General features: G+C 43.6%; 1 protein-coding gene across 1 annotated transcript in view; it reads left to right on the forward strand.

Moving 5' to 3' along the window:
• The window catches only part of EIF3H (eukaryotic translation initiation factor 3 subunit H), an 80,374-nt gene extending 53,664 nt beyond the window's left edge, over positions 1-26,710 (forward strand). The window contains exons 3-8 of the mRNA XM_072151290.1: positions 4,212-4,379; positions 10,436-10,535; positions 11,519-11,668; positions 18,554-18,674; positions 22,291-22,423; positions 26,513-26,710. Coding sequence (XP_072007391.1) covers positions 4,212-4,379; positions 10,436-10,535; positions 11,519-11,668; positions 18,554-18,674; positions 22,291-22,423; positions 26,513-26,610 — 770 coding nt within the window. The 3' untranslated portion in view covers positions 26,611-26,710. The remainder of the gene's footprint in view (positions 1-4,211; positions 4,380-10,435; positions 10,536-11,518; positions 11,669-18,553; positions 18,675-22,290; positions 22,424-26,512) is intronic.
• Positions 26,711-27,373: the final 663 nt, after the last annotated feature.

Consider the following 27,373-nt stretch of genomic DNA (forward strand, 5'->3'; position numbering starts at 1 on the left):
GCATTGATGTGAAGACGACCCTCACCGGACTCTATCTTTTTGGGGCTTGGTGGTTTCATTGATTCAAGGATGGCCAGAAGGATGACCCAATCCTTTGCAATCGAATGAAAACCGGTTGCTAGTCTTATTTGGATGTTCATCGTTGCTCATTGCTGTGTTCATCTTGTGATTCTGTCCACATCAACTACAATACTTTGGTTTTAGTACTACCCAAACAATGGGTGTGTTGGAATCAATTGGCCATGTGATTTTGAGAATGCTGAAGATATCCGAAGCCATTGATTGCACACGTTATTGGTACCTGTAGTAAAATCTCCATGAGGTTGCTCACTTTGAGCATGAGAATTATGACTCTAGTCATATAGACCACCAAAACTTTCATCTGTCCTGTTCAAACCAGTATCTGTGGGAAAACTATAGAGCACCTGATGTTTCTCCTCTCTACTTTCACCAGTCGCTAGACTAGGAGACCTCATTTCCACCTTCCCTCCAGATGCAGGACCATAGTTCTGTCTGGGGCGGATGCTCCTGCACTTCTACATTGGAACTCTTCCAACGGAAGTTTTGCAACTTGACGTAACGGGTTGGAAAGCCCATTAAAGACAGGACTTTTAAGCAGATTGTCTGCACAAGACCTACAATGTTCTCTACACAATGGCCAATGGACATTAAACAATCTCCTTACCAATTGAACCATTCACTCAGGTGGCTAGTCTCTTTGCTCCTGAGATATTATAGGACTTAAAGGAATTCATTCATCTATATGGAGATTGCCTTTGTAAACCACCTTTTCCAGAAAATGGAGGCTTAGTCACCTTAAATATGGCAGCTCCCTTTATCAATGTCTGAGTTTCAAGAAGCCTATTGACATGAAGTGAGTTTAAAACCAAACCAGTTGGTCTTTTCCAAGAGGAATAGACTTCACACTTTAGACTTCGATGATGATTTTGATGTTGACCTCTCATCAGGGAACTGGTTTGGCCATAGACGTAGATCAGGAAGGACAAATTTATGCTTTTAGGCACTTGTCCATATAGATATACCAGGTAGACCAGTGATTTCCTTGTGCTTGGGCTTTACGTAGAACATTTATCAAACGTGGCTCTTCAGATTACATGTCTGTGACAGTCCCACATATCGGGAAGTTTCTACCGGTTGACTTATGGTGAGTTATTTCTACCGTGACATCTTACGCGTAGATTTCTTACAGATTGGTCAACATCATCTGTATATTTTCTTCACCCTGTCTCTCAACGTTTGACTGCATCCGCGTGGCGTACAGAATTCAGATTTTTTTCCTTGTTTTCAGTGAATCTACTCAGATGTATCTTAATGCCTTGAGCAGATGTGCCTCTTATCATTAAAAATGGATTAACCTTACTGCTGATAACTTTGCGTGGGATTGTTTCAGTCTCATAAGTGTCTGTAAGCATTTCCTCCAGCAAAGCAGAAGGAGGAGAGGAGAAAGAAGGGGGGAAAAAAGTGAAATGTGTTTATTTGCAGAATTTTTTTTCCACGTCAATCCGAAGTCGGAGACGTGGTGCGCAGTTTTGAGATGACCATGACTTCCTGTGGTACTTATGATAATTAGTCATTGCTCCTATTTAAAGGGATGAGTTGTTTTTGTTTTGCGTTGCCTATTAGTGTAATAATGTTAATTTTTCTTTAGTCGAGTCAAGTATGACTTCTTTTTGGATGGACATCACTTATGAAGTAACGGGCATCAATTCTAGTGTTCCTGGGGCTTCACATGGACAGTATTTGATAAGACCATGACAGATAAAGCAGTGATGCCCAGATTATTTTGGATTTATGAGTATATTTTCAGTGGACTCTTTGGAGAGGCGGAGAGAGTCCTGGTTGGCACTCCCACACAATGATTGACTGCTCTTTGTATCAACGAGTGGTCTTGCAAGAGATTGTATACCACTGTTTGTGGACAGGATTCTTCCGATTCTTGCCATGAACCACCCTGTATCGACAAGAGGGTGGGAACATCAATTTACCCTCTTATATCTTGCCCTCAATTTGGATGCTACAAATTGCCTAAAGGAAATCTATTAAAATCCTTCATGATAAACTGGGGGTAATTACTTATAGATCCAGGTGCCGTGACTGCAGTAATCATATGTTATCCATGGTCTCCTTCCTTCGAAAATCAACTTTTAAAATTCATTCTATTGAGACTGAAAGACTACTGGGTCGGTTTCCAGAGCCCAGTGTTAGGTTCACAGACTGTTACACTGCCTCCCCCTTACCCCACTGCTCCCTCAGCACATTCCCACTCCCTCATTCTGTTGTAATCACATGGCAGCAGCACACAGTGTTAGGGGAAAGTGCTCAAAGCTTATATGGGCTTTAGTAGAGCCCTTCTGTTTCCTAAACACAACTTTGAAAGTTGATTTTAGAATGGAGGCCAAGAATTCAAAAAAAAATTCATACCATTTATCACTCCATTGTTCAAAGGTTTAAAGTTCAATTCTCGGGACTATTGACTTTAATAGGCCATCATGGGTCAGGGATCCCCCTGTCAATGACCGAAACATGTCTTATAGGTTGTGCGATCATGTACAGGTTTAGTTTCCCTTGGTGTTTTAAAGAATTTACATTGAGCTCCTAAAATCTCCAAATTAAGGAAGTGCCCCTGTCGATAGTAAATGAACTATTACTTTGGCTTCTCCCCTGCCCCCGGCGGCCATATCTTCAGTATCCGCATGAGTTGAGCTAGGCACATAGTCGGAACAAATTATGCTTCACTTACGCGAATGGACATCTTGATGATACGGATCTGAGATACTGCGCTGGCCGCCTCTAGCGACTTACAAATCTAAAACGTGTGGGAAGATTAAGGATAAACAAAAGCAGATGCCCATTTGATTGGACTTCTGTCTTCTGCCAAACAAAAACTTTGCTGTCTTGCCATGAGAAGGCGAAAAAAAACCTTCCCGAGCCACTTGCATAACAATATTGCCATACATATAGATCTCAATCAAACAAGGGCTCTCATTTTTTCCCCTTCACTAGCTCTGGTTTCCTGCCTCGCCGCTGCGATCTGTTAATATTAGACAAAGCTTTTCATTCACGGCTTAGATGAGCTCTCGATTGCACGGAGACGGCCTCGAAATTGTGGAAAAGGATTAAACAAAAAAAAGCCAACAGCTTCCACTTGGTCTTAAGTCACTGATCACAAGTTGGGTTGCACTTTTTCTGTTTGGGCAATACATCGCAAAATAAAGTCGTAGCCATGAACGGGGAAAATTTTTAGGTGTCGCTCCATTGTTAGTTTTCTAAAGTTGAGTTTTTTTGAAGAAAAAATTTAGCTTGGCTTTCTCCGATTCGATCTTGCCGTGACTTTTCATATAAGGTCTCTGTTGGTCACCTTGGAATGAAGGTTCCCCTATTTGTGATCTATAAGATCACTATTGGTTATCTTGCCATGAAGGTGCCCTGACTTGTTGTATGAGCACCTTCTTACCAATATGAAGGTCCTTCAAATTCCGATACGAGTCCACTCTTGGTTATCTACTTGGATTAAGGCAACCCAACTTTTTACCCAAGGACCATTTATTGATGGTTGTCGTGGTATGAAAGTGCCTGCTCTTATAATGCCACCCCTATTACGAATCAACTAAGGATAATGGTGCCCTGACTTGTTATACAAGAGCCATTTTGTGGCTTTATTCGAATGAAGTTGCCTTGAGACCACCTAGTGGTTATCATCTTAGAGTAAAGGTGTCCCATGTGACACAAGACCCATTTATCGGTATGAAAGTGTCCCTCCTTATTATGATGCAACTCGCTTATTACCTTGGGATATAGGTGCCCTGACTTGGAAGACCCATATGGTGGCTCTATTTGAATGTAGGTCCCTTGAGACCCCCCATCAGTTATTATCATAGGATAAAGGGGACCCAACATGTGAGGAGACCCTTGTCGGAGTCTTTCTTTTGAATGAAATTGTCCTGTTTTGAGATGTATGATCCCCGTTGTCTTGTAAGGATTGAGACGCATCAACTTTCTAAAACCAACCCAACCATAGAATGAAAATCTCTATGAAAGGTCTTGAAGTAACTCGTGTAAAAATGAGAACTCAAGTGCTGAGTAATAGCAACAGATCTGTAGTAATTTACTAAATAAGAAAAGTTGATCTCTCCTCCCGATTTTATGGTTTTCTTTAGTTACAATTCCATTTTTTTTCTTTTTCTCTACAGTTCAGTATCAGATGGAAATGATGAGAAGCCTTCGTCATGTCAACATTGACCATCTCCACGTGGGTTGGTACCAGTCCACCTACTATGGCACTTTCGTCAGCCGTGCCCTCCTGGACTCCCAGTTTAGCTACCAGCACGCCATTGAGGAATCCGTCGTGCTCATTTACGGTAAGGGGAGATATATATTTTTAATTTTTGTGCACTTTCTTGCTTTGTGTATTGGTTTTCGTTAGCTGTGCTCTTCGAGGTGCTCTCTCGGTGATTGGGTTGGGGGGGTCGGAGGGGTTAGCTGTCTGAAGTAGCCTGGCAGTCCCTTTTAAGTAAATACCAACTGTGTGTGTGTGTAGCGGCCCGAGCAGCAGCTCCGTCTAGACAGCGTTTCCTTCTCAGTGTTTATTTTTCTTGCTATCAGAGACCTGATGTGTACGCTCAGGAATGCCGGAGAGTGGTCGCTTCATTTTTATTCCTCAGCTTCTCTCCCTCGGTGAAGGCTGGTGGAACCAGACCAGATGTCTAACAAACCTCGATTACTAGAACGTCTGGCTCTGGAATACGTGACTGACCAATCCTAAGGCCGTTTGCCAAGTCTCTCCAAAAAGTTTTTTTCATTTTATTAATTTAAAAAAAAAAAAAAAATCTTTACCTGACAGGGGCTCACAAATACGACTTTGTTACTTTGTTTCCACTGAATGCAAATGTTTTTTTTTTTTTTTTTTTTTTCCCCGACCGGTTTAATGGTGTTTCCTCAAGCTCTCCAGACCAGATGTTCTGTGCTCTATCAGGACCGTAGGCAATTTAACAGCTTTATGGCCCCCCTGTCCCCCCCCCTCTTTTCTTCGAGCGTTCGCTATGGCGTATCTGGCCGTCCAGCATATATATATAGCTTCCAGCTGAGAGGCGAATGTCAACGTCCCTCGTATCTGTCAGGAAAAAAAAAAATTCCTAATGAACACGATCAATCTTACCAAATTATTCCAGTATGTTAACAATCGGATTACAGGAGAGAACAAGTTGTTAAAGTCGGACTTAGATTGGCTGGAAACATGACATCACGGCCTGATGAATTTTCCACTTGTTCCGCGTCTCGTGTCTCGTTTTGTCGCCTTTCTGCTCGAACAGATGCCGCTCCGAGAACCGAGAGTCAAAAACCCGAAAATGTGCCGGTGCAGAGGCGCGTAACGGGGAGAGAGGTAGCCAAGAACAATTTTCTTTAAAAACACAATATGAGGAACCTATTATGTGCTTACGCTGCGTTTTATGGGACTTTTATGAAAATGTAATTGGCAAAATTAATATTAATTCTCAAAAAGGAACCTGGAAGTTAGGAACAGTATGGAGGGTTCCAAAGTTGTCTAACAGTTCTGTATTCCTACCCGTCCAAAGAAGCATATGTGTATATGAGTATAACTTTGTGCGTGTGTATAGATATTTATGTAAAAATTTACATATTTATTTTATTTTCATTTTCAATTTTTTATTCTTTTTGATAATATTTGAAACTGTGTTTGCTTTGCACGTTGGAAATTTTTTTTGTTTTTTGACCTGTATTGAACTTTTGTAAGTTATTTCAGCATTGTAGATTTGTACTGATAATGGCACTACCTGGAGGGATAAAACGCAGTATAATGGGATTTTATCTCATCTGAGCATTGACATTTTACTTTAATTCATCTGCCGTACACGTAATTTCTTCAATTGGATCTTATATAAAAATGTACCTTTTTTGTAAAGATAATTTCAACTTAATGTAGTAATGTGGTCCTTTTAGAAACAAGATTGTTGTCCTTGGATACGACCACCTCTGCTGGAGTGACTGCACGAAGAAGCAAATTGATTTGGCATGTGAAATGCACTGAAGTTACTGCATGTCCCTCGGCTGTTCTGTGGTAATAAACTCTGGATCCAGGAGGTCGTACACCTCAATAGTGCATGTGTGGTCACCTCTGCCAAAGTTGAGGGGTGGTCGTATCCAAGGACAAGGGACAACATGGGCACCTGTTGTGCAAGCACACGGCAGAGTGAGTGCAGCCGAAGGATTTGTGATTGAACCCAGAATGCAAAAACTATTGGAACAAGGTATTAAGAATACCCCAAGTATCAATCTCGCTACCCCTAGTAGTTTCTACTATAAAATGGGCAAAAAAAGTGCATTATGTGGAAAAAAAAAAAAAACCAAAATCCAATCGGTTCTTCCAGACAATGTAAATGCTGCAATCCTTAATATTCCTAGTCCTTCAGGCTTCCAGATATTTTCCAGCTAGGGGTAACCGAATATTTCCAGCACCTCACTTCCAGGTGTCAAGATTTTTGGCCGCTCTTCCTGCCGTGATTTAATATTTGTTGTAATACGCGAGAAGGAAATTTTGTCTACATCATAATGCACTGGCCAGGTTTTCTTGTGGTGGTTGGCGCTAGGATTTTAATTTTTTTTTTGTTCATTATACTGGCTGATTTTTAAGCAGGTTTATGTGTTTTTTTTTAAATTTTTTTTTCTTTTTTAACAGATGCAGTTTTATTTGATCAGATTGCAAATAGGCGGCAATTTTTTTACATTTTTTTTTTAGTTTGGGTGCACAATTTTTCTAGTCCATCATAGGAGCAGAAGAATGTAGTTCAAGCCGTGAGCGATCCATGACATGATGGACGCCAGCAAAGCTCGACAGACTTCAGTGACTTATAATGGGTTCTGTTGACTCCTATTAATATCTGTCAGTCTACTCGAAAAAATGTTCTCTTTTTTTTAAATTTTTTTGGTGAAAATGTTATGGAATCTACTGTGGCAGCTGCTCCAAGTTTTCTTCCGACCTTGGTTTTGTTTCGACAAAAAGATCCTAAACGCTGCCATATTGCATTGACGCCTATTATCACATCTCTAGTCCACCACGGCCGCCTCCTATTGGCCGACTGTGTTCAATACATGGTAACGGTTAAGGCATCTTCCCATGTGTAATACGAAATATAGGGAACTGACCCTAAAAGGGTGGTTGTCCAATATGTTTTTTATTCCGTTGGCCCTAGGTGGTGTAAAAATAGTGATCTCTTACCTTTTGTTGTAGTCTTCAGGCCAATGTGGCTCCTCCAATCTTCACCTCAGTGTTGGCATACAGAGGATCGGTGGCAGCAATGCGTCAACAGTGCGACACCTGCCACGGGAGCGTGGTGTTGGCAAGACCTCAACGGAGAGACTCTGTATACCAACAGAGCCCTGTAGTGAAGGGAGGCACCGAAATGGACTGGTGGTCCTTAACTCCCCTCCCTCCCCCCCCACTGTGCCCCAAAGTTTCCCCAAATTTACTGTGGCAGATTTTTCGCTATTTGATAGCCGTAGAGGGAACAGAACCTGACGATCACAGGTGTGGACTGAGCCCAAGACTGTCTTTGAGCCACTTTTTGATCAATTCCTGAGTCTGGGTAAATTTTCAGCTGCATAGAACTGTCTTTTTTTTGGAGATTTTGTGACGGGATTAAACCTTTCATTAATGATAATTGTTGCGATGGTCCCGTGATGGTGACTGTTGTGGAGTTGGACCGATTTAAGAAGAATTACAGCTTCTCTTTTATAGCCTGGGGACCTCTCTGTAATTGCCGTCCCCTCTCTCCGCTTTGAGTATAGCCTGCGGTCTGCAGGTGTTGACTTCCCAGTCTGCGCATAAAAATTGTATTCATCGGGTCATCCCCCCCCTAGAACTCCAGCTATTTCACAAGACCTTCCTTACCATCGATATTCCGTATGAAAACACGGTGCACCATGTAAAGCCACCCCTGGCCTGCCATATAAATCCCCCCCGCCTGCTCCTTCACCCCCTCGGCCTGCGGACATGAGCCACACGTTGTATGCTCGGAGGGTATTTGTATCTCTGTGAACTAGTAAGACGGCTCTGTGGCCATTGTATCCCTGATTTGAGATGCACCGGAGGCGAGCAGTGTGCCGGCGAGCTCCGTAGTCTGCATGCTAATAAGCCCAGCATTGAAATTGTAGTCATTTTTCAGCGCCCGGGCTTTTGTCCAGCTAATCGCTGGTGCAAGCAATCAAAGAGAGGAGACAAATAGATGAACTAATTGCTGATTTTTCTTTATTTTTGGTATTTAACAGGACACAGGAATGTACATAAAACCGCCCTCAGACCTTTATCTTGTGCTTCCCCATAAAGGGTTAATGAATCGCTACATTCCAGAGGCTTCCATTGTACAGTCCCCGGGTAGCAGAGTAACAAGTGCGAGATCATTGGCTTGGAATGACACTTGGGAGGAGCTTTGTGCTCTGAACCAACCAATAGGCAATTTGTTCACCGTGGCCACAGCACTACTGGTTATGATTGGCCGGCACTTGGCAGTCATTGGGTAGAACGACTTTGGGGGAAATCAAAATATCAGATGAGATTTTCTCCCACGGTTGTTCTGGAAGGTGAAGTATCATGTTTTGAATACAAATTGGAGCAAAAATTTTCAAACATCGGTAACGATATGTGATGTGACCTCGAGGACTGGGAATGCTGCGGGTATGAAATGGATCCCCAGCGTTTACCAACAAGGATTAGCCGCGTTGTTCAATGAAGTGAATCTTCTCCCCTCTCGGCTCTAAATTTATTTTCGTCATGAAGCTAGAAATTTTTAGGAAATCCTTTTCATGGGGAATATTGTCAGGTGTGAACAGACGCCAAACAATCACTTTACTGGGAGAAGCTATTCATTAGGACTCTTCTTGCTAGGCTCCTCCCAATTGTCATTTTTGCTCTGTCTACAGATCGCTTATTCAGTTTCTGATAGAAATTGAAAAATTTTTTTTTTTAAAGTTTGTCTCATTACGGGTAAGCAGAAAAAGATGGCAGACAATCTACACGTCACCGAGATGCCGCTGAGAATGATGTAGGGTTAGGCTGATGACCTGTATGGAAATGTATCCGGTGGACGTTGAGCTTGAGGCTTCTTCCAACCAATTAACCTCCATGGAGTAGAAACCTTCCAGCAGAACTCTACCCCCTGGATAGTGCACACTTGACCGTGTACACCCTGTGGGGGTGGTCGGGGGTGAGAGGTGGTACAAGGATAGTTACTGCACTTTACTAATGGTCTGGCTGGGGGCGATGGTGTCTTCAGACCTCACGTTGCCTATGACTCTGGCGTAGGATGATGCATGAACTGTCCTGACATTAGTCTTTACTGATATCATTTTAGTACGTGAGAACTGGTGTAGAGTTAGGTTTATTGCAACTTTTATTTATTTTTTTTTAAATTGTTTTAAATATTTTATTTATAGTATTTTTAAAAAGTTTTTTTTTTTTTGCCCACATCTATTCTAACAAAATATTAAAAAATTAAGCGTCCCACCACACTTTTTTTATAGGCCATAAATCTGACACTATTTATGAAAATTTATTTTTAAAAAATATTTCCTCTAAAAAGTACCAGATGTGTGTCCTTGTTAATTTTGGGCAAGTATCCAGGTAGATCCGATAGTAGGTTCCTACTTGCAACCTGAGCCCTACACTCTCTTTTATATAACTAATATGCACATTTTTGGATGAGGCCACTGTTGGAGCAAAGGCTACACCACGCCCCAGTAGCCTCTAGTCTCCCACCTCCTTTCGCATCAAAGCTTTTTGATATAAAACTCGCGCACCAGTCGTGTTCATTAGTCGGCGTGCACAGGAATATCATGGCAGTCGCCAGCATTGAACGGGTTACTGCGCATGCGCGGTGCTCGAAGCAGGTGGCGCACAATCTGTATATTAAGAGTGTGTCGGCGCAGAAGTAGGCCGGAGAGCAGAGGCTCCTAGGGCGTAGAGTAGTCTTTACTCCCGTAGCCCGGAGAGGCTCCTCCTCCACGCCCTAGTAGCCTCTGCCGAAAATTAGCATATTAGTTGGTGTCGATAAGTTTAGGAAGTGTTAAAGAAATAGGGAAAGATAGTTTAGCTCTTAGGATGTTAGTAGGAACTTGCCATCAGATCTACCTGGATAAGTAGATTCCTGATGCTAGGTTTCCTTTAAGATCTAAACACAAATAAAAATTCTTGATATTGTCCTCCCTTGATCAAGTATACGGCAAGGTGTTTGATTTTTATTTTTTTTTATTTTTTTTGTGGGTTATTGAAATGTTTTTTTTTTTAAATTTTATTTTTTCCTGTTTATTCTTGATGATTTCTTTGTGCCCGTTGATGATATATTTTTTTTTTTACAATTTTTCTCCTTACTATTTTTTTTTTTTTTTTTTTTTTTTTTTTTAGATCCCATTAAGACTTCTCAGGGTTCGCTGTCGCTCAAGGCTTATCGACTGACTCCAAAACTGATGGAAGTCTGCAAGGAAAAAGACTTCTCTGCGGAAGGGTACGTGTGTGTGTGTGTGTGTGTGTGTGTGCACAGCTTGGCAGGCGGCTATTTTCGGGTTGTAGAGGTGAGTGGTTAGCGACGGATTACCGCGTACAGGCTCCAAAAATCTTTTCTGTCTGTCCACATTCCCGACGCTGGTGAATACTAAAGCAGAATTGGCGTATGGATGGTGATGCGTTTTTTTTTTAAATTTTTTATTTTTAAACAAAATTGGGCGTCAAAAAGGGGTGGAGCTTTTGAGTTGCTATACTTTTTATGTGATTCAAGTCAAAGGGCGCCATTGGATTTGGTCAAGTAGACCTCGACCTCCTGTTCTGGTGGGATTGGGTGGCCCTTGGATTACGTGATAGACGCAACTGATCGCAACTTCCACAAATAGTTTTTGTGGCAGTTTTCAAGGGTAGACGGAACGAGACATTGAGTTATCAGTTGGGTGTATTGTGGCCAGTCTGTGGCTCCTCTTCTCTGCTGCTCTTCTCTGCTGCTCTTCTCTGCTGCTCTTCTCTGCTGCTCTTCTCTGCTGCTCTTCTCTGCTGCTCTTCTCTGCTCCTCTTCTCTGCTGCTCTACTCTGCTGCTCTTCTCTGCTGCTCTTCTCTGCTCCTCTTCTCTGCTCCTCTTCTCTGCTCCTCTTCTCTGCTGCTCTTCTCTGCTCCTCTTCTCTGCTCCTCTTCTCTGCTCCTCTTCTCTGCTCCTCTTCTCTGCTCCTCTTCTCTGCTCCTCTTCTCTGCTCCTCTTCTCTGCTCCTCTTCTCTGCTCCTCTTCTCTGCTCCTCTTCTCTGCTCCTCTTCTCTGCTCCTCTTCTCTGCTCCTCTTCTCTGCTCCTACTCCACAATGACTCCGATCTTCAGCGCACCGGCATGTGGACCCTTAGAAGAACCTCCGCCACCTGCTACAATGTTTTTGTGTCCTTGGTTTTCTTCCAGTTGGGATTGATTGTCATTGTCCTTCTATTGATATGGAAATGTTCTCCTCCTCGCAGGTTGAAGAAGGCGAGCATCGCGTATGAGCACATGTTTGAAGAGGTTCCCATTGTCATTAAGAACTCGCATCTCATCAACGTCCTAGTATGGGAGCTGGACAAAAAGGCGCCCGTAACCGAGAAGCACGAACTCCTCAGTCTGTCCAGCAGGTGAGAATATGGAAAGAGTTTTTTTGTGATATGTTCAGGGTCACAGGTGGTTTATCAAAACTACAAGGATCCCTGCTCCTACTGCTGTATAACATGTGGTTTACATATAGCAATCTATATATAATCTGCTCAGCTCCTCCTGCTCTATAACATGCTGCCTGCAGATAGGACACTATGTACAATCTGCTCAGCTCCTCCTGCTCTATAACATAGGACACTATGTACAATCTGCTCAGCTCCTCCTGCTCTATAACATGCTACCTGCAGATAGGACATTGTGCAATCTGCTCAGCTCCTCCTGCTCTATAACATGCTGCCTGCAGATAGGACATTGTGCAATCTGCTCAGCTCGTCCTGCTCTATAACATGCTGCCTGCAGATAGGACACTATGTACAATCTGCTCAGCTCCTCCTGCTCTATAACATGCTGCCTGCAGATAGGACACTATGTACAATCTGCTCAGCTCCTCCTGCTCTATAACATGCTGCCTGCAGATAGGACACTATGTACAATCTGCTCAGCTCCTCCTGCTCTATAACATAGGACACTATGTACAATCTGCTCAGCTCCTCCTGCTCTATAACATGCTGCCTGCAGATAGGACACTATGTACAATCTGCTCAGCTCCTCCTGCTCTATAACATGCTACCTGCAGATAGGACACTATGTACAATCTGCTCAGCTCCTCCTGCTCTATAACATGCTACCTGCAGATAGGACATTGTGCAATCTGCTCAGCTCCTCCTGCTCTATAACATAGGACATTGTGCAATCTGCTCAGCTCCTCCTGCTCTATAACATAGGACATTGTGCAATCTGCTCAGCTCCTCCTGCTCTATAACATAGGACATTGTGCAATCTGCTCAGCTCCTCCTGCTCTATAACATGCTGCCTGCAGATAGCACAGCTGTATATATAATGTATATCTGCCTCCCTCGCACGCAGTACATGACTCTTCCCTGCACACAGCATCACAGTCCAGTTCCCTTCTATCAATCGTCTCCGGGAACATTTTATCACCCACATATTTGTGAGCCTGGTCGTAACGCTCGGGCAATCAGTGAACCTTTCATCCTCCATCATTCCCCGGACATGTTCCCGCCTTATCGCGCAGCCTTCTAAACATCACCTTGTTATTATTTTTTATTACGTTTCTCCAGCCGTGGGACGCGGGGCCGCGCTACCTGCGAGTAACGGCCGGCGTCACTGACAGCCGCAGATGTGTTTCCTGATTCATGAAGCTTTTATACACTGGCTGTACGGGGGAGGGGGGGAGGTAAAGCGGTGACCGTGGTTCAGCTCAGGGCAGATCGCTCACATTTATTACTTTGTAGTGGTAGCTCACAATTTCGCAGCCTGCCAAAGACATTTTGCCATCTGAGATCTCCGAAATCAAATTCCCGAACAATGCATATATTGAATTAAGTACTTGTTACTGCGCCGCCGTGGAAAGACACGCTATATATCATCTCGTTGGCTCGGGGAAAATGACAGTTGGTTGGGGTTTTTTTTTTATTTATTTTTTTTTTGTTACGAATGACGGCGGGGGCGTTAGGCCAGGCGTAACACTTCAGCTGATCCGGTAACATTATAAACTGAGCTAATATAATGTCATGATACACGCTATAAAGCTTTCCCGTCTGCGGGCTGTGTTACTGCTTAATGTGTAACGTATGGCTCCGTTCTATACTTTTACAGGGGGTCACATTGCTGCAGATTGCGCCCAGAGCTCTTGAAATTATTTCCTCTAATATATTACTATTTTATTTATTTTATTACTATTTTTTTTCTATTTTATTACCATTTTATTTTTTCTATTTTATTTTATCTTTTTTCTATTTTATTGCTATTATTTTTTTCTATTTTATTTTTTCTATTTTATTTTTATTACTATTTTATTTTTTCTATTTTATTGCTATTATTTTTTTCTATTTTATTTTTTCTATTTTATTTTTATTACTATTTTATTTTTAATTCATCAAATTTTCATTATATATTTTAAAAAATAGTATTTTTATATACTTTTAAGCAAAATCACAGGTCCACAACATCCTTAGCGTTTCTGTGTATATAATAAAATGAATTACCGCCCCCCCCCCCCCCCCCCCCCCTTCAACTTATACTAAAGCCTCCCTTACTCCACGGGGATCTCCTGAGTTTTATTGACGGTGTTCACACATTGGCTTTCCGTAACAACATTCGGTGTCGCTCCCGACCAGCGACCGTTTTATGTAAGTGGGGTGAGCGCGCTATGACCCGTCATGACAGGATATTTATGATCGTTAAATGTAAGTACTTGAGCCAGGGTCGCTCTCTGGGCTATGCAGGCATGATATAAATCATGTAATAGGTCGATGTTTGCGGCATGACGATGATTTATATTTGAATGATTTTTTTAATTCTAATTTTTTTTTTTAAACTATTCTATGTATTGAATGTGCAATCATCTGTACAATTTAAACTTGATAGTTTGGTATTTTTTTAGTATTATAAGATCCCGTGTTCACAGGTATGGGGTGTGTGCAGCAAGTCTTAGGCCTCATGGACACCAATGTTGTTTCTGTGCATGCGCCGTCGTTGCAATGGCTAGCACACCCCCTGTGTACTTCAATGGGCTCATACACATATCCGATTAACCCTTATAACTTTATAATAGGGGATAAATATTGCATTGGTTGGCGTCGAACACCTCGCACCCCCAGAGATGGAATAAGTTGTGAGATTCCACTGACCTGTGTCTTATTCATGCAGGTGGTGCATGCGCAGTGTTTAGACGGGCACCGTGTATGAGCTGACTGCCCAAGCCACATATTAGAGCTGGTCCTTTTCCTGCCCATGTTTGCAGTCGTTGCTGTTTTTTTTGCTGCTGTCACCAAAACGGACCTTGCAAGCCAATGACGCATGCTCCCAGACTGCGCATGTTCATGTGAAATGAGGGAATCTGTGTGTGACTAAAGAGAAATCTGCTTCTCATTCACTCCTCCCTCAGGAATTCTTCCTGACAATGGGGCAAATGAGCTGGATTTTGCTCACAGGGTCATTTGCATAAATAATTCACCTTTACATATGCAGTGTGTGAAACAATATAGGGATAGTTGTATATCTGTATAATAGCAGCTTTCATAGAGCTGTTAGTGTGGATTAGTTTATCTAACGGGTTCTCTTTTTTTTTTTTTTATTTTTTTTTTTAGTTTTTTTCTCCCCCCAATTGCACCACCACAGGAATAATCCTGCCCTATCAAATTATGAGGACTAAATTATAGGATGAGGCAGATCTCAAATTGAGACTTGTTTAGACTCTGTCCAAACCACTAAGGCCTCAAACCAAAGCGCACCCCTACAGGGTACTGTAATAGTTAAAGGAGTGTTCCAGTTTAATATCAATGACCTTTACATATATTATCAGACTAGTGGGAGGTCCGATGAAAACCTAGCCTGAGGTCTGGTTCTTGTATAGAAGTTTCTGATGCTATATGGACCCTACAGCTGTTCATGCCTGAGAGCTGCCTGAACTTAGTGTCGGACCTTTATATAACAAGTCAGTCTCTGTTATATCTCTGCATTGTCTTGATCTAGTCTCCGGTATTGTGTATTCGCCTGCGTTTCTCAACTTTACTTCACTCTTTTTAATATTTTGTGACTTTTTTTTTTCTTGGTGTGGGAGTCGTCCCGTCCCTTTAAGCCTCGCTTCTTGCCTTATTCATGTTTCCCTTTTATTAAACCAGCGTAGTGTCAGTCAGCGCCGGCCCTTATATAGGAGCACCGGGGGCGTATCGCACACTGCAGATCTATGGAAAGTAGAAGGGGCCGTCCACTTGGACCTTACTTATCAGTTACTTCATGTCTCGCACCACATCTGTTTTAGTTATCGGTTTCCAGGCCTGGGTTTCCGTGACTACAGAAGCAAACAGCGCGTTACCACAAAGTCCTAACAATAACTCCCTGTTCCACGGCCCAGGTCCCAGAGTTTCACATAAAAATCCGCTCCTACAGCTCATTTTCTTTCATAGCGTTAGTGTCGTAAAAAGGAGGGAAAAAAATAGTGATGTATGGCTGTGGTACACCGGGGGGAGAGGGCCTGGCTCCTGCGCCTAGGCCTCGCAGCTTGTTCCTTGTCACTTATTGTTCCTGACAGACGTCTGTGAAGTAAATGTTAGACTTCGCACCCCGGAGAATAGGAAAATGGGGCAGATCCTCGCTAATAGTCAGTCAGTCAGTCAGCAGGACTCGTGTTCTTAGATACCTCAGATGTTAGATACGTCTCTTCATGACTCGTCTGTCCCAATCCTATGTTAATGGTTTCAACTTCCAGATGTTATCTGACTGCTGCACGATTACTTGTATGTGAAGAAAATTATATACCTCTATACCCACACACAGAATGAAACTTGTTTGAGCAGAACAATTGTACCCAGAACCTTGGTTTATTATAGGGGTGGTCTCATCATGGGGGTTAGCTTCCATAATGGGGGGGAAAAAACATCTTGGGTTGGGTCTTCTCATAGGGGTTGTTGTCACTATAGTATATACAGGGCGAGTCACAAGTCCCCCTATTTCAGAAATGAAAGGGAAAGTGACCTGCTACCCCTACTAGTAATGGGTGAGGTGGTCTATTTTCTTTAGGATATTTCCAGAACTTGGCCCCCATATTGGATCAAGGACATTGATTGCCCCCATTCAGATCTGTAATATTTTTGTGGTTTAGAAGTTATTAACACAGAAAGTTACAGCAACAACCAGAAGCGTTCCCTGTGATGCACAGTTATGTGACGTGTTGTCTCTGGTGCTGAACACAGAGCTGAAGGCGCTGGATCCAATCATTATGAACCTGAGGGAGAATCTATGGAGAATCTGTGCAGATCACTGTTGATCCACAAGAGATGTTACTGATCTGATTGGGGCAATGGATGCACTTGGTCCAGATGGTGGTCATGTTCCTATGGACATTGGCAGGGTACTCAGTGGTTATCCTGTTGTGTCCACCTGTGCAATACAGTCCTCAAAATTTCCCCTGTGTGCATGAGGCCTTATTATAACATTATTTTTTGGGGTTTAATTAGAGGGCAGGGTAATTAGAGACTCTTAGCAGTCAAACTTCTGGTATCCCCCTCCCCCCAATCACAGGATCAGGGGTCTCGTTTCTATGACTGCTCATGCCCTTTCCTTTTCTTTCTATGGGATTAGTATAAAGAAGCGGAGTACAATATTTTTCATACTTTTTAAATGTTTTTGGCAGTTCTCCCGCACAATCCTACATTCATTACCTGGTAAACACACAGAGATTTGAAGTCCCTGAATAACAGATCCATTTTTCCACTTGCAGCACATCATTAAATGTTTCTGTAGGTCCCAGTAGTCCCTCTTTTGGCTTGGCCGTGGAATCCCATTGTCCCTCTTTTGGATGTATTATATAGAAGCGCTTGGACCGGCTCCTGTGTTGGCTCCCTGAAGCTTCTGCTTTGCTCCAACATGTGTCCTCCCTGTACATTACGTGTCTACAGCTGTGTACAGGGAATGCGGCTTTATATTGTCTCTCACAGGCCGGGCGGTCATGGGAAACTGAGGTGTATAGGGTTTTGTAGTAGACTATTATATCCTTTTATGATTTGCGTTGAGAAATAGTATACAATGCTGGACACTACACATCACATGGCCATATCCTTGGTTCCTATGTCATTGGGGATCTAACTGCTGCCCTGCAAAATCTATATGTGAACCAATCTCTAATCCATGCAGGCGCTTTATGCATTTCTGATCCTATGCTTCTATATGTGTTCTCCTTATTTGTAGAGGGGATTTCCCGGACAAACTTGGGTAATATGGCTCACATTTATTGAAGTGGGAAGCAGAGAGAGGTGGGAGATGACTATTTCCCACGCTTTCAGCTACGGATTTGCCTCCAAATTTGCAGTAATGTTGTCCCATGAGCCGTAGGACGTTTCTGGTTGACGTTTCCGTTCTGTGATGCACGGACCGTGTTGTGTCCTCTTTGACAGACCGACCGCAGCGTCTTGGAGGATGGGACTCATTGTAATACATTGTAGTGATATATAGATACCATGGTTGGTCCGTGAAATGGGACACACTGATTCATGGACTGATAACACTAGTCTTGGCATTGGCCACGCAGAACCATGACAGAAGCCACCGAGGCTCGGATTCGACTCCAGTCCTATCCAAAAGCACTTTGTCAGCTGTATCTTGGTCTTGGGTTCATAATTAAGAGTACTATATTGGATAATTTTAGGGGGCAAGGCACGGGTTATTACAAAGGATGTACGAGTGGCATGCGAAATGCGTTGGTGTTGGAGTTATTCAATGAATTAATTTCCGTATGTGCAGCTCCCCGATGCTGGGCCTTGATCGTTTCGCGAGACGTTGTGCTGCGAGAAGTAGTTAAACTACTTGTACGCCACTTGTGTCGTTACCAAGGAAAATTTACAATGGATCAGACGGAAGTAGAAATTTTATTAAACGACTTCTCCCGAAGCGAGCAGCCGACCTTGTGCGGCATTGTGTACTCATTCTACCCACGAAGCTCTTGTATGTAGCAATTTGGAGTGACTCACGTGGAAGGTTTTCTTCTTGGTAACAGTTCTAACTGTTGTTGCATTGTTGTCTCTTTTCTTTTTTTGTTTTTGGTTATTTTGTGTTAACCCCATGTCTTCACCCTCCCATTACTCTTCCGTACTGTGTTGGGGCCGCTTGTTGTACACTCGGATGCAGCTTAGGGGCTCATTAGCGTATCTTGGCTTGTTGTATGGATCCGTCACACGTGGTGCCTTCTTTTCCCCAAACGAAAGTGGAAGTGCTGGACTGTGTAATCACTTGATACCCCAATGTGTACTGCTGAATCCTAATGTCTGGCTTATTTCCCTGTGCAGTAATCATCTAGAGAAGAGTCTCCAGCTCCTCATGGACAGAGTGGATGAAATGAGCCAGGATATCGTGAAGTACAACACCTTCCTGAGGAACGCCAGCAAGCAGACACAACAGAAGCATCAGGTAGGGGATCCAAGACCTATAGTGCCAGAACTAGTGAAAAAACCTTTGTTTCAGTGTTCTAGCTACTCCAAATGCTCCGGGACTATGTCCTCACACTGCTGTGCTCTTGGTTTTCTGCACCAGCCCTTTGGGCCAAGTGACTGCTGTATTAATAATCCAGAAGCCCACTACAGCTGTGTGATAATACCCCTGGTGCCGCTGGATACATCGGGAGGCTAATGCCTCCTGATCTTTTTGGCGAATGGATGTGCTGGCATACAATTCTACACCAGGCCACACTTCAATGGTTACAGACTACAGTCAATGCCCGATTCTCCTGGCTGCACCACCATTCAGGTCTCTCCACTACTACCTTTAATGGCTATGGCCTCATACCTGGTGGCAGGTAGTGTGTATCGGTGCTTCAGTGTGTGCTGGGATTTCCCGCTGTGAGACAGAACTGCTCTTACACAAGTGAACAGTCTAAACTTTGCAGAAGTGGATTGTCCATACAATGAATAAAGTGGTTACTTCAGTCATTACTTTTTCCATCTGCCGTCTGTAGGGGGAGATGTATCCGAAGTGTCAGATCAAAACTGTTATAGTTGCTCATAGCAACCAATCAGAGCTCAGCTCTCATTTTATAAACAGCTGTTTATAAAATGAAAACTGATCTGTGATTGGTTGCCTTGAGCAACTATAATAGTTCTGCAGTCAAACACTTCTGATAAATCTCCCCCATATATATCTGTATCCTGGTGGGTGGAGACCTCACTGCTACTCCTCTATGTAATCTGACACCTAAGTGTGTTTGTCTTTTCGTGAGCAAGATGAAATTCAATTGAAATTTCAGAGTGAAAATCATATTGTCGGAGGGGGAGGGGGGTGATGAGTCAAAGTAAGTGGAGAAGGAAGCAATTTCCTCTGGTTTTATGTAGTGATTTGTAACACTGTTTTCAGAAGTTGGTTGAAAAGTTACTGACCATTCAATCAAGTGAAATGATGCAGTTTACAAGCGGTAGAGATGTTGCTGTTGATTATTAGTACTTCTCAGATGGTGTTTTATGTGCTCCCCACATTTGCCGATATGGAGACCCCTCCCCATCATCATTTTTTTACGGTCCCTCACTCTCCTCTCCACCCTACGTAGACTATAGAAGCGGCCCCTGCCAGAAGTACATAAACTATTTTTTATTTTTTTAGGATTTGTTTCTGGAAAACAACATCCTCTTTAAAGGCACTTAGGAGCCGAGCGGAACCTCGGTCATTAAATATGTTTACAACGTTATCTCTCGCAGAATATCACTCGGCAGAATAGAATTTTATCGCATGAAGCCAGAGGAGAAAGTTCATCCATGCAGGCTTCATTTATTCCTAATTGCTCCAGGTTCTGGTTTATTACAACATGCTTAATATCTCGGACATCAATCAGCCGGATTCTCATTTGTTCCGGGGTGGGGGGGGGGGGGGAGTTTATTCCGATAGAAAAATGCGTCCTGGTTTAAATGTCATTTATAAAAGCGATGTCCGCCTTGTTTCCCGGTCTAAATACCAACCAGAGAATCTACACCTCCTCTCCAGCTCGGATTGTTCTGCTCTAATGACTTGGCGGGGAAAACCTTCATAGGTTTTTATATTAATTGTTCCTATAATGAGCACCTTAGTGTCCTGTATGTGTGTCCCATCAGTGAGCTTACACATCCCCCTAGATAAAGGTGCGTAACACAACCCATCATGGACTATCCCATCCCCTTGATATATCATAGGAGGACTCATCATGTAGCCACTGATAGGCCTTTAAAGGGATTGTATCCTTTATGATTGTTATCCTCTGTCTATACCAAGCCAATCGGGAAGATTATGACTCCCAGACTCACTATTTGATGGTGACAGATTATAAGAAATACATCCTTATAACCCAGTGACATTAGTCACAGATCCAGGCACCGGGACTGTGGTATGTTCTTATATTTGTCATCCATGGCCTCCTTCCTTCTAAAATCAACTTTTACAATTATGCTAATGAGCCATGAGTGCCCTGGGGTTATCAGAGCAGCTCTGTGCTGTATCTTCACCAGATGTTACACTGTGCAGGAGCACTTCCTCTCTCTCCCACTGTGTGAAAGCAGGCAGAGGGAGGGGGGGGGATGTGCTGCAGGGGACGGTGGGAAAAAAAACTCCTCCATCTGTGACATGTTACTTATACTAATGTTACATTGGTGAAAATGAGCATTAATACCCTGCACATTGGGGCCCGGGGTCCTACAGCTCCTCTCGGCCAGTGCCGGTTACGGCTATCTTTTTCCGGGCAGTAACGCCATGTATACCCAGGGCCGAGCGTGCAAACAATGAGCAGCCGCCTGCACAGCGCAGCGAGCACAATCCCTCCAGGAGACGCCGGGGAAAGTGCATTTAAATCGTTATTGAAGGTAATTAAAAGATCAAACTTAATTTTGTGAGAGGTGAAGAACCTGTTTTACTGCTCTGTTAGCTGCAAGATGTAATGCAGACGTTCTTATTACCTGGGAGCCTCTCGGCTACAACAACGGCTCTGCTCTCCTCCTCTTCTTTTGCAAAGTACATATGTAATTTTGTTTCTAAATTTGTCCATCTAAGGGGACTTGTAACTCCCGTTTTATCCCATAAAAAACACAACCTGATGCAGGACACTTTACAGGCTTCTTAGCAACCGGTCTATGCCATTGTGGTGGGCACGTCTCCCTAGTGCACATAATTCTTCTTATGCACCAGCCCTTTACACAATAACCGATCACCTGCACACAAAAAGGTTCATTAGTTTTGATCTTTACTATAAAAATGGTTTGATGACCCCACCTACTTGGATGAGAGAGTTATTATCCCACCCACACACAGTGATTGGCAGTGCGGGGCCTGATTATCCCACCCACACACAGTGATTGGCAGCGCGGGGCCTGATTATCCCACCCACACACAGTGATTGGCAGCGTGGATCCTCATTACCCCGCCCACACACAGTGATTGGCAGCGTGGATCCTCATTACCCCGCCCACACACAGTGATTGGCAGCGTGGATCCTCATTACGCCGCCCACACACAGTGATTGGCAGCGCGGTGCCTGATTACCCCACCCACACACAGTGATTGGCAGCGCGGTGCCTGATTACCCCGCCCACACACAGTGATTGGCTGCGAGGGTCCTGATGTGGGTTCCGGGTAAACAGAACTCTAACTATAATATGGATTTCTTCAGGGTATAAATGGAAACTCTATAAAAAGAAGCCCAATTAACATTCTCCCGTTGGGTGTGTATCATCTTTTGGTGGGAGTATACGACCCGTTTGGGTGATTGTTGCTTTATCCAGTTGTTTGTAGAAGGCTCACCCCACATATGGCTGGTAGGGCCGCCGTGACCGGTGTTGGGGTACTGCATCTTATTTGTATGTGACATTTGCATGTGCGTTTGATAATGTGTTCATCCTGTCGCCCGCGCTGTGACTCCCGCGCCTGCTCACATTTTGAGAAAGAGATGTCTCCTGTCGTAGACCGTTACACCCATATCAGAAACAAGAGACTCTCAGCCCCCAGATGTGCCGCAGTGAGGAATATGTTAATTTCCTGCATAATTAATGTGATTATTTTTTTTTCTTATTTGTAGTACGTTCAAAGGCGGCAGCAGGAAAACATTCAGAGGCAGAGTCGTGGAGAACCTCCGCTGCCTGAAGAAGATGTTAGCAAGTTGTTTAAGCCTCCTCTTCCTCCACCCCGAATGGACTCTCTCCTCATTGCAGGTAATTGTTTCTTTCTTACACGTAAAACGAATTGGTCCATATAGTCCAAAATGATGGCGGGTTGTCAATGTATTTAGAAAGTTGCGAAACGTTGTCACAGGAAGTTGACTTCCACTACTGTGTCGTCAGAGCATCAGGGGTTGGATGGCAAACTACGGAGGTGAGTGTGAGGGCAGGGGGGCAAGTAACACTGGATGACGGGACAGCGTACTTTGACGACGGGTCACAACTTTCTAAAAAGTAATCTATATATCCGGGAGCATGTGTTCACACCCCCATTAGGTCTTCATATAGAATGGAAATAATTTTGTAGGACATTTACTTTTATCCAGAGCTAAAGCCAGATTTTTTTTTTTTTTTTTGGTCACCCAACCTTGGGGTCCCCAAGGGATTTGGGAACACTGGAAACCCACCCCCACAACCAACTGTCTAAAAAGTCCACAGTCTGACTTTTATTGAGCAGCGCCACGCTACTTTGTATAGTGGCGGTGCTCGGTACTGCAGTGAAGGCCTTATTAACTTGAATGGAACAGGCCAAGAAATGGACACATCGTTGCAATCCTGTGAACCGAATTTCTGCCCACTTCAACCAGCTGGTTGGTGGTATACCCTGATCTGATTGACCCTGGAGAAGCTCTTTACACTGGGTCATTCGGGCTTTAATTTCATTAAGTGGTCCAATTGTATCAGTAAAAAAAAATTACGAAAGTCGGGGGCACTTGACTGATATCCAGGTGATGGTTTTTGCAATGCTCCTATGACCCTAGTATAAGATGTGCAGTGAGTTTCCTGTTACTGACAATGGTCCCTTCACCAGACAATTGTGGGTGTCTTCAGAGCAGCCATTGCCGCCCTGTCCAGTATGGTGGATGGTCGAGAGGTGTGTGTGACGCTCTATGGCTTTCTTGATTACATCTTTCAGGACTACGTCTATGTCTAGTTCTTCCTTTAGAGTAATTGTACCATCACGCACATGTCTCCGGCTGACCACCCCCCTCTCCAGGGAACGTTCCTCCGCCCCCTCCTCCGAGTCTTCCCGGTCTTGACAAGGTTGAGTGTTCCCCCCCCACCCGTCCGTAATTGCAGCCTAATTACACCTAATGGTTAAGGAAACTATGCAGGATCACATGAATATACAAAGCAAATGGTTTTTTAACGGGTTAACCCTTTGCACGTAACGTTTTTTTTTACTTTGTCTGATTATTGGGGTTGAGTTTCCCGGATGAAGTCTGCAAGAAAATCTAGTTATTGGGCCCCATGGTTAGCGGCCGGTCTTGATATGTGACTGCTGTGGAGCTCACTGGGCTCAGAATACGGTTTGCCCTCGGATGGACTCTCGGAGCAGCAGCTTTTTCTTTCCTGCTACTTGAAGACCATTTGTCTACAATAAATAAACCTGACTGCAGCTACAGACGGTTTCTTAGCCATGTATTTATATGGGGTAGGAAGAAAAAAAATCTCAATTATACTTTCTGTGCTTTTCATGCACCTCCGAGACCCCGGGATACTTTGTGAGTGAAATCAATTATTGTTCTGTAATTACATTGTGTATTTACATTCCAGACACTGGTAAAGCACATACCGTGCCCGCGCGGCCCACCCCTCGCTATACAGACGCCTTGTAATACACGGAGAGACCCCCGGGGAAAGGGAGGGAGCGGGCATCAGTCCACATGATAGATTATAGGGCTACTGAACTAGATGTGAAGTAATGGACCTAGGAGGTTCTGTCTAGTAACGTCGCTTCTGTGCTGCCCTTACACATTAGTTATGGTCTGTTCCTGTAGGAGCTGCTTCTCCTCTAATTTATGGGCATCCTTATAGGCCATGTTGAAGTTTTCCGATTCATTCCTCAATGTGATCTTGTAACCTGTCCCAGACCCAAATTTCTACGGTCTCTCTTGAAGATGGGACTTCGAGTAGAGCCGCGTTGTGGTTGTTATGTAGATACCTGCAATTCTGTGTAGAGGTTAGAATCTACATTGTTATACATAGTCCTCCCATGTTGAAGGTGGCGTCTGGGTGGCACCCAGTAGTAATCTGTACCCATACCAAAATTGGTCATCGTTGCCGTTCCGATTCGGGGGTTCCCATCGCTCACATTCCAGGTCTGTTCCTAGACCTTTAATTTTGGAACAGGCAGCAATATATCACTGTCCATAATTTGTTCTGATCCCAATGTGGTTCTGCCGACTGTCGAGGCAAAAGCAACTTTTGGGTTGCACTATGACTTTTCAGGAGGTGAAATGTGGTAGCGCACCATTGCTTGACTTCACACCGCTATATTTCCTCAGCATTATGGGGTTAATCCTGAAAATATGCAGCGTAAATACAAATTTGTGGCTTGTCCATGCTGGGATATGTTCTTGCGGCTATAGGTTGGCCTCCATATGGTATCTCCACTGTGTGGGTGCAGGTTGTATGTAAGGAGTCGCCTTTCATTCCCAGGTTCTCGGCCATTACTCCCACAGTCTGCCTCGTGCCACGAGCTTATTAATCATTCTCAGTGCCCATGTGAAGGCAAGACGTCCCAGACACCTAGTTTTTCTTCATAAATCTGGACAAAGCAGCTACTCATATCCTGAAAGTTAGAAATTGGAACCTAATTTTCTTTCCTGCTAAAATGACAAAGTTTCTGAAGCCCGAGGAGAAAATACAAAGACGCCTATTCAAAAAAATAGAGAAAGTCTTCTCCGCATGACATCATCCTGAATGTATATATACAAGTGGCTGGTAATTGCTAGCAAGTGTGCCCATTACCGAGAAAACCCACCTCATTGTCCGGACTTTACGCGTACGGAGAGACTGCATGATGTCACAGGTTCTGAAGCATTTGCCGATCCGCGATGACCGTGACCCCCAACAATAACCTGCAAACCCCATAACACAAACCGTGGTTACTAACTGTAGGATTTGCCATCTTAAAGATAGATCGGATGCCTCCTGGAGTACGTGTAGTGCAGGCTGAGTACTTGGTATCTAGAGGACCTGGTCTATGTTCTTCTGCTTTACATGAGAGGATGTCCTCAAACCAATTACTTTTTGAGTCTTGACACATTTTGAAGAACATTAGTTTGAGGATGCTTAATGGAAGGGCAGGGTGGAATCATGGAAACCCTTGAAGGCCTAGCATGAGTGACCATTAGGTAATCTTGGTCTGCTCCAGCTCCTTGTTTTCATGTCGTTAGCCCCAGGCGTCGGTGGTATCCTCGGCCTTGTTGGACTACTTGACATCCACTTCCTGTCCTGGGTCAAAGTGAGTTCTGTGTGACCCGAACGCCCCCTACACTTCTGTCCTAGTAATCCGTACCAGAACAGGCTTTAGTACACTAGATTTTGCGACCCACAGTCGGCAGAGACTACTCCACTGCTCCGGTAGCCTCTGCCGAAAAGTTGCGTACAAGTTAGTTTATATCAGGACGTATTAACGGATTAGAGATAGTTTAGGGCTTTGGACCTTAGGAGAAACCTACCATTGGATCTACCTTGATTGCCGATGGTAGGTTTCCTTCAAGTTGTACACTTGACAATACAGGCAGTCCCCAGGTTACATACAAGATAGGGTCTGTAGGTTTGTTCTTAAGTTGAGTTTGTATGTAAGTCGGAACTGTATATTTTATCATTGTACTCCCAGCCAGAACTTTTTTGGTCTCTGTGACAATTGGATTTTAAAAATGTTGGGTTGTCATAAGAATCAGGATTAACACTAAAGCTTCATTACAGACGCCTGTGATAACTGTTACAGCTGATTATTGTAGCCTAGGACTAAAGTACAATAAATTACTAATATCCAGAGGTCCGTTTGTAACTAGGGGTCGTATGTAAGTCAGGTGTTCTTAAGTAGGGGACCGCCTGTACTTCAAAAATTGCCAGAAACCAATGCCAAGTCCACAACCAGTCCCCCGTGGCGTCGTCTTCTGTTGTGATGTTGATCCTAACCATGGTCTAGATGACCCAACGTTGACGCTCGTGCTCTTTATCTGGTGGATCCGTCGTTTCTTGTCTTTTTGTTCTGTAACTATTTCAGTTCTTGCTCATGGGATTTGTGGACGTACCCACCTGACCTTTTATTTCTTTTCTTTTCCATAGGTCAAATTGACAAATACATCCAGAACGTTAAAGAATGCACCTCTCAGAACCTCGGGAAGTTGTTCATGGCTGAAGCTCTACAAGACCAGGTCAACTAACCAAGCCACAAAGCGGAGCGTCTACCACCCACAGCATTGCCCTGACTCAATAGCAACTATTATTTCCTGTACAATTTAATAAATACATCTTTTATCCAGAGTTATCGTGGTGGTTGGTCATTTCTTGGCGCTCACTTCTTCGGCACCTTCTGTATTCCCTTTGTGCTATGATCTAGTAATAACGTGCACATTTGTTAATTGTCTAAAAGCAAGCTCTAAATTGAGCAACTCGAGAAGTTGTCCCCCTCTAAGTAACTTAGTAACTCTTTTTCGGGGGAAGTTTGATTGAGCCGTGACCTTGCTTCGTTCCAAGCCTTTGAGATTGACCGAACCAGGTAATGTGAAATAAAGTTTTATAAAGTAGTGGCAGTGTTAAGAGTGCTGACAAAGGCATTTTTAAAATCTGGAACCTGTCACCAGCTAAAAATTACATTCCTGTTGACAGTTTCACTAAAACTTCCTCAAAATTGTATGGAATAAGCCACTTAGTAAACCTATTTCCATATGCCATATTAGTGCAGTAGAGGGAAGCGGGTGTAATCCGTTACTTGTGCGTGCCACCCATAATGGGACCCAATCATGTATGGTATTTTCACCCTATGGTATCCTTGTGGTGTCTTTTGTTTGGAAAGCCGTGTGCCTGATTTCAATTGGTTGAGCGATGACAATTTCTTCGGATGGAAGGTCATCACCTACCCATGGAGTTGCTGAAGGACCGACACGAAGGCAATGGGAAAGCGGGAACATTTTGAGCCGTTTGTAG

This window comes from Engystomops pustulosus, chromosome 5, assembly GCF_040894005.1.
Source record: "Engystomops pustulosus chromosome 5, aEngPut4.maternal, whole genome shotgun sequence".
In the NCBI taxonomy this organism is placed as follows: Eukaryota; Metazoa; Chordata; class Amphibia; order Anura; family Leptodactylidae; genus Engystomops; species Engystomops pustulosus.